The following is an 8,084-nucleotide window of genomic DNA, read 5'->3' as shown; positions in this document are numbered from 1 at the left end:
GTGTTGACCCCTTAAACCTCCCCGTAAGAGGCTTCTATTGTTGCACTCGCCATAGAATGGAATGCAGTTTATAATTATCCCGCGGCCACATCGCTGGAATGGCCAGTCGCTCCGCAGCCCATCAGTCAAGTTCTTGGCGGTGGGAGAGAGAGAGAGAGAGAGAGAAAGGCATTGCTGCGGTGGCCAGCTGCGCCCTCCACCACACCAGGACGGCTGTTATGCAAGCTCAAGCGAAGGACTCGTCCTTTTCTCCTCCTCCCCTGGTGAGACTGGTGATAAGGCTGCCTGTGACCGGGTGGCTTTGTTGCAGAGTTTGAGGAATAAAACTGATACTCAAAACAAGGTGCAACTTGACTTCCTCTTGGCCTAAAACGTTGATTGCATCTAGTGCCCATAAGTGCTTTGTGGTTTGGTTCTTGACGTCTTCAGCTGGTAGCCTTTCCCTCCACAAATACTAGGTCAGGGGTCAGCTAATAACAAGTCAGACCGAGTGGTTGACAGGCCTGCACGCTGGTATCAAAATAGCCTTCGGGACTCGTCAGAGGCTTCATGCAAGAACATAAAGTTCTGAAACATTGTGTCCTTTTGAGCTGCAGTGACATCAATGGCGTGCCACGGTGCCACACAAAGGAAATTTGCATAACCTCAAATCTCGCTCTGAAGGTTCACAAGGTACAAAAAGCACCCTAAAGCACACAAGAGATGCTGCCAGGGCTGAACTCCAGAAACCAGGACTTCAGGGTCGCAAAACGTCTTTGAACTGCCTGATAAAATGAGTCATGAAAACACAAGGCTTACAATATGTTTTTTTTTTTCTTAAAAACATTTTTTTATTTCTTTTTTTCACAAAGCCCATACAGGTTTTTAAGCAGTTTTAAAACTGGGACACACCAGTAAATCTTAATCTCAATATTTCTGACACAATCATCTCATGTTTACCGTAAACCAATGTCATAAAGCCTTAAAGGGAAAACTGAAAGAAAAAAAAAAAAAAAGTAGGGGAGGAAAAAATGGTGCCGCATTTTCTCAGAAACAATGCACAAAACAACTAACAACACCTTTACCTATGTGAAGTAACTCCGAGGCCTCAAAAGCCTTTAGACAAAACTACAATGATATAACAAATGTTAAAGGGGAAGTGACAAGTGGATTTTTTGAAACAGTACTTAGTTTTCTTTGAATGTGGTCTGTGAATCTCAAGTTGATCATTTCAGTTAAACAAATGGGGGGGGGGGGGGGGGAGAGAAGCATGTCATTTTAGGAGAGTTCAGAGCATAGCTGCTCATTCAGTTATGACTTTCTAAAACTTTTCAACTCTCCAACATAAAAAGTCCACACTAAATTTAGCAAAAGCCTAATGGTCACACTGCTTACGTTTCGATAGTAGTTTAGATGGCATGGTTAACTTCACACCTGCTATTTAGGCAGTCCTTTTGGAATTGACAATCAATGACTCAAGTCTCTTTACCAGTTAAGGCAGGTGTGATGTTTACCTGAACTTGACGACCTCTATTCATAAAATTAAGAGAAAAAAATACATATTTGCTACATCTACCTAAATTCTTTTTCAAAAGTAAAGGGCAGAATTAGACTGATTATGAAGAGAAACGAAATTAAAACATGTTTACAAATCATTCTCCACTTATACGTCTTTGAAGAATTGTTTCTAGTAGGGATTAACACATAGGGGTTAAATTTGCAACAGGTGCTGACAAGGACTGACCCTTTTTAAAAATAAAGTCATCTAAATCATTTTTAAGGCAATCAGGCCTAGTAGGAACAAAAGAAGTGTAATGTTAGAGAATAACATGTTGATCAATGATAAGCCAGAACAAAAAATTAGGTGATTGTTCAAATATGAGAACGAGTGATCTAAAGAACATGGTGGAACAAACCAAAACACTCTATTAACGAATCAGAAGAATGCATGTTTTATACTGATATTCACTGATGCAAAGTACAATGTAAGCCTTGTTCATACTGCAGGTTAAGTGCTGCGTATAATTTGTGTATTGAGGATTTGCACTGAAGGCATACCCTATGTAATACAGACTTGAACAAAATCACCAAGTCATCAAGCTTCAAATACTGTTATAGAAGAGAGAGAAAAACATGTAGAAAAGAAAGATGTGTGCTATCAAGTTGGCAGCTAATTTGGTACATTTATTTATTTATTTTCGAATTATTATTTTTTTGATGGCAGAAACATAGGTCAAGAAAACGATGCATGGTCACAAGCATTCAGCACTAGTCAAAATGAGGCCGTTCACACCCATGTAAACACTCATTAAGAATTTTCTGATACAGAAAAAATACTGTATGGACCAAGGGATGAGAAGGAAACCTTTTTTTCTTCCCCGTCTCCAAACTGAACATGTCGTTACGATTTCTGCCATTCCACTTCCAAAACACTCATTTTTTCTCTCTGCTTCCCTCACATGTGGAAAATGAAAAACATTATCAAAAAATAAAACTCTTGGGAGAAAAAAATTAAATAAAAAAATCACGTCAGGGAACGTGGGAATATACTAATCATGGGTTGCTATGCTATGCTATGCATGACTGTGTACTGCAATTCGTTGGAAAAAATCAAAATGTGAAAAACCAAACTGAGTTGATTTGGCTTCTTTTCTTCAAATGAAGGAGGACTAAGATCCCCCATAGGATCTACCTAGGAGGACAGTAGTTCAAAGTAAAAATACTAATAAAATTGCTCAACTGTCTTCTCCCCATCTGTGCACCTGTTTTCTCATAAAAACATCTGTAATAAAAGTAAATCTTTTTTTTTTATTATTTATTTATTTTTTATTTAGGGTTTGAAAACTGAGGCTAACTTTCTTGGCATTTTTGACACTAAATATATCCTCTTAGATATTTGTCATGGGCAAAAATACCGATACTTTTTCAAGCAAATAAAACAAGCTTATATTATGGGTAGCAACATGAGAGGAGAGAGATACAGAATTGCATAGCAGATTAGAATAAACTGAGAAAAAAAAGGAACTGAGCTTTTTTTTGGTACAATACGGTAAGTCGTCATCACAGGTTTCACTGTATGTACATCATAATGAAAGATTTTTTCGTTTCCATTGCAGGCTGCTGTTGCTGTTGCACTGTTTCTACCAGTCAGTTAGTGAGTGACAAGCCCAGAGTCTGTCCTATGAGGATCACAGGAGAAAATGCCACTGGCTGGGCTCACTGCCTCACACTCCCATCGAGACCAGACGCCTCCAAGGAGTCTCTTTGAGAAACAGGTTGAGAATATATGCTCTTTTTATTTCCAAAAAATAAAGGACAAAGAAGAGAGGAAAAAAAAGTGCCATCTTGCTACATATTTCAGCTGTTCCATGGTCTGTCCATTGTTAGAGTCTTTTTCATTTCTTTAAACATCACAAATGTTAAGCACCCCGACGATGATTTAGCTTTCAGATACTGTGAGTTTTGGTCACATCGACACTAATGTACACGCCACGGTCACGCACGCACTCACACTCACACACACACACACACGCTCGCACACACCCACACTGAGACCTGAATAGAGCTGGGGGTTGAGGGTGGGGGGCAGGTGGGGGGGGGGCTCATGAGGCAGAGGAGACGGAGGAAACATTAGAAATGTAAGCCCACTGTAGGCAGATGGTGCCAGGGAGGTTGGTAAGGAGGTGGAGGGCAGCGGTGGTGGTTTATCTGTGTAACGACATTCCAGCAGGTAAAGCTTTAGAATGAACAAGCACCATTTGGAAAAGGCCTCCGATGTCCTCCATTTTAGGTTGGAGAGAGAGAGAGAGAGAGAGAGTGATGAGAGGTGAGGGAGGAGGAGGAGGATGAGGAGGAGGGGAAAGGAGTTCCACAGTTTCCTCTTGGTACTGCACTCTGGCAAAAGAGAGCGCAAGAAGAAAGGGAACTACATTCAGACTCGGCACCAGTTCAACGTCTCAGAGGCTGAAATGTTTTTTTCTTCTTCTTTAGATATAGTAATATATAGATATTTATATATTTGTTTGTGTATCTGGGTTCCATTCCATTTGTCTCTTTTGCTCTCTCTCACTTACTCCCTCTATCCCTTGCTCTTCTTCCCAGTTAAAGTCTGTAAAGGGAGTTGGTTGGAAAGAAAAAGGCAAAAAGATACAGCCCCTTTCATCTCCCTCTCCCATCTGTCCACCAGCCCTCCTGGCAAAAAGCATCTCTCCATCTCAGTCCTGCGTTCCATGCCAAGCGTCTCTCCATCCCGTCAGAATGCCTACACCCTTCCCAAAGTCCTGCAGCCGTGTGAGGGGGGAGGCGTAGGAGGAGGAGAGGAGGAGGAAGAGGAGACAAGTTTCCCCGGGGAGGAAGTCCTCATCGTCTCTGCTGCGCGTAAACGGGGTACGCTAACGTGACATTCAAAGAGTCATTGTGCTGGACGAGAGACGTGTGCTGGTAGTGCAAGACCAGTTCTTTGAGCGAGTTGTACAGGTTGTAGGGCTCTGCGAAACCGAAGCCCGAGGGCGTCTTGTTGATGACGCAGTGCTTGACCTCACCTTCCACACTGCAGGGGAACAGAGAGAGACAGACGAGGCATTACAACTAATGCACCACACTCCATCAATAAACACAGTCTTAACCAGACACTAGTATCACTTATTTAAAAAAAATAATAATAAAAAAAAAATCTCAATGCACAAGGTTTAATATAAAAAAAATGCTGCAGTGTTATTTGAGAAAAGATGGAGACGTGAATAGTGTACTTACACCACGCTGCAGGCGTAGCAGCCGGGCTTGCTGCTCTCCCGAATCAGGAATGTTCCGTCCCTCTTTCCCCTCAAAAGGGCCTCGGCCTGTGGACGGACTATGTTGCCTAGCTTCCACGAGCGCTCGTCGTGGTGTGGCAAGTCCTCGTCGTCGTCCACCATGGAGTATTGACTAGGGGGAGAGCAGAAAGGGAGTTGGTTACGTTAAGTTGCTTTGGATAAAGGTAGAGGTGATCCGAGCATTGAAATAACAAACTAGGCTCTTGGTACGAGGGGCGTGAGGTACTTACTCTTCCATGTTGTCGTTGTTGATGCCCAGCCATTCGTTGAGCTTCTTCTGCCTGACGCCCTTCTGTGTAAGCCACCTGCGATGGAGAGAGAGCCGATTAGATTAACGCGGGTGCAAACTACAGATCCCAATTTGCCAACTGGACTTAGCGGCTTGATTAGCACAGCTGCTCTAATCACAAGTTGGAGAACTGATGTAACACTTCATGCGGAATAAGGTGAGGAGGGAGGGGAAGCTGCTTACGTAAGGTAGTGATCCCGGGTCTTGCGCAGCTGGATGAGGTCGGGCTTGATGCTGTTCATGCGCTTGTCGATCTCGCGGTAGTCGGCCGCCTGCTTCTTGAGGTCCTCCTCCAGGCGCCGCTTGCTGTCCACGATCTCACTGATGCGCGACTTTAGCTTCTCGTAGTTCACCATGATCCGCTGGATCTCCTTCTCGTTGCCCTCACGCCGGAACTTCTCAATGTACTCCTTGCTGTACCGCTCCTGGGTCTGGCACTGCTCTTCAAAGATCTTGATGGTCTCGTTGAAGGCTTCAATGGCAGTCCTCTTCATTTGAATTTCCTGTAAACGAAGGCAAATGTATCATTACTACAAGCAATACTCTCCTCTACTTTCTTCTTTATTCACTGAGTCTGAATCAAATATATCTAAATTACATCTTACTGTATCTAGTTGATAGATTTGTCTTCACAGCAGTATTGATTAAATGCGAGACGATTCTGAAGTACTAACCTGTGATGTTCTCGTGTACTCCTCGTATAGTCTGTCGTACTCTCGGTTCTTCTCTTGGTACTGCTGGTGGTACTCGAACAGCTTCTTGCCCACAGCGTCGATGTTGTCCTCCTTTACTACCTGATCCTGAACAAACCAGATTCGAAACCCCACTCAGTACTGAACATCACTGAACTAGCACAACCCTACACAATGTATAGTCAATTATTATTACAAGCCTATTAAAGGGGCACAGTGACAGCTGCTAACCTGTTGGTGCTTTGACACAGGATACAGCAGTTTCACATCCAGTTTAGGGTTGTACTGGGCGAGAGATTCGTGCCGGTAGTGGTTGATAAGCTCAACCACAGAGTTGAAAGTCAGGGGGTCCGAAAAGCCGTACTTCCCGTCGCGATGGAAAATTTTGATCAGCTTGTTGTTGCCCCCTTTCCTGAAGATGGGTTTGAGAAAAGGCCTTTTTAATGCAAGATCTACATGTGCTTGACACAGATAGTAACATGCTTAAACAGTTTGTGAAGGCACACCACACTGACGGAGAAAACCTACCTTAGCGTAAGCGTGTAGTCTCCGTGCATCTTGGTCGAGGCATCTCGGACAAGAAACGTACCATCGGGGGTGTCTCTGAGTTTCTCATTGACCTCCTCCCTGCATTGAAAAAAATGATTAGAGATTAAGATCTCAATGTTCCGTGGCTGCACAAGCATGGTTTCCTGTTTTGGAACCATTGTGACCAAGAGGCTGTGCTAGGGGGGGTGGGTGGATGAGGTGACTTGCCTTGAGATGTCTCCCCAGTACCATTCGGCATCCTGTAGTGCCATGTTGTTGTTCATACCGTTGTTAGTTACAGGGGTAGGCTTGGGTGGCTTTGGAGGTAGGGCTGTACAACAAAGACACAAAAAAAAGACAAAAAAAATTGGTCAATTAACAGTATCCAGTTATATTACCGCAGAAACCATCAGTGTGTTTCAACATAGAGCATATAAAATAAAATACATGAGGCTGACATGACCGTGTCTCACACAATTGGCAATCTGAATCCTTCGCATGTATTGCTTGATTCAAACATCCTCTAGTAGAGAGCTTCCTGCCCTTCCCAACACAGACCAGGAATTTGAAAGCTAATTTCAACCCATTTATGGCAACAGGCGACATGTCTCTTTTCTCCTGCTTCCCCTTCCTTCTCTCCCCCCTCCCTTCCTCCTTTCTCCTCTGTCATCCCTTTTCCACTAAATCGAACAGAAATTATAGCGCTGTGCTTCAACTCCCGAGGAGAATGAGTAAGGAAGAATGGCATTTCATTCATTTTTTTTTTTTTTTTAAAAGGAGATGGAGAACATGAAGAAAAAGCCCATTCTTTCCATTGTTTGTTCCCTGTGCTGTCCTAGACTATGAAAGGCAGTACATCAGAAAATAAATAATATATTATTAATAATAAAAATCCACCACATACAAGAGCAAAAAGCACACGTCTGCAGCATTCAACAGGAAGCCCCTGAAGAGCAGCACGTAATTAGTCACTAACTGCAGACCAGATGGGGATGCGCTAGCTGTCGGCCTGTCGGTCTCTCTCTCTCTCTCTCTCTCTCTCTCTCTCCTGCACCTTGCATGGCAACGCTTCCCCCGTCCCTGTTACGACACACTCATTCAGTGGCTGTTCCATCATTAAGGTGCCATGGCAGCCGCACCCCCATTGGCTGAGGACATGAATGACAGAAACCTGCGGGGGCTGTGTGGTGCGATGCGGTCTGGTCTCCGAGGAGACTGTGTGGGGGGGGGGGGGGTGTGTGTGTGTGTGTGTGTGTGTGTGTGTGTGTGGGGGGGGGGGGGGGGGGGGGCAAGGCTATTTTTATCTCACTTGCGGCACCCGTCACACACACACACACACACACCCCCCCCCCCCCCCCACCCCTCTTCAATCTGGACTCCCTTTGTTCGGCCGGATCTCTGCGCATTAGTACCACTGATGCAGAGCACCCGCCAGGAGACTGGCATCACAACCGCCCCCTCACCACACCAGCCTTCATCTCCTCTCCCACAGTAACAATGTCATTCACTGAATCAGCTTCACACATCATCCATCTGCAAACTGTCTTCAACCCCCCCCTCCCCCTCCCCCCAGGCAGTGCAACAGTGAGAAAGAGGAACCAAGAGAGCGCAAAACAGGACTCAAACGTACATTGACTAATAACTGGCGCACACAAGTGGCAACAAAGCACTAAACCAGTGCAGGTGTTTGCTTGAGTCACCCAGGAAACCCACACGCAAGCTGCGTTAAGCTCAGTGAGACGCTCTACATACAAGACCAGCAACAGGAGACGAAATGAATCACTC

General features: G+C 44.5%; 1 protein-coding gene across 1 annotated transcript in view; it reads right to left on the bottom strand.

Moving 5' to 3' along the window:
- Positions 1 to 804: 804 nt before the first annotated feature.
- Positions 805 to 8,084, bottom strand: part of pik3r1 (phosphoinositide-3-kinase, regulatory subunit 1 (alpha)) — a 28,474-nt gene continuing 21,194 nt past the window's right edge. The window contains exons 8-15 of the mRNA XM_031578401.2: positions 6,528 to 6,630; positions 6,300 to 6,398; positions 6,003 to 6,183; positions 5,754 to 5,879; positions 5,263 to 5,582; positions 5,021 to 5,095; positions 4,732 to 4,902; positions 805 to 4,528 (exon numbers count right to left, since the gene is read on the bottom strand). Of these exons, the coding sequence (XP_031434261.1) occupies positions 4,339 to 4,528; positions 4,732 to 4,902; positions 5,021 to 5,095; positions 5,263 to 5,582; positions 5,754 to 5,879; positions 6,003 to 6,183; positions 6,300 to 6,398; positions 6,528 to 6,630 (1,265 nt within the window). The 3' untranslated portion in view covers positions 805 to 4,338. The remainder of the gene's footprint in view (positions 4,529 to 4,731; positions 4,903 to 5,020; positions 5,096 to 5,262; positions 5,583 to 5,753; positions 5,880 to 6,002; positions 6,184 to 6,299; positions 6,399 to 6,527; positions 6,631 to 8,084) is intronic.

This window comes from Clupea harengus, chromosome 12 (assembly GCF_900700415.2).
Source record: "Clupea harengus chromosome 12, Ch_v2.0.2, whole genome shotgun sequence".
Classification (NCBI taxonomy): domain Eukaryota; kingdom Metazoa; phylum Chordata; class Actinopteri; order Clupeiformes; family Clupeidae; genus Clupea; species Clupea harengus.
Note: the sequence above shows the minus strand (reverse complement) of the source record. Positions and strands in the feature narration are given on the sequence as shown.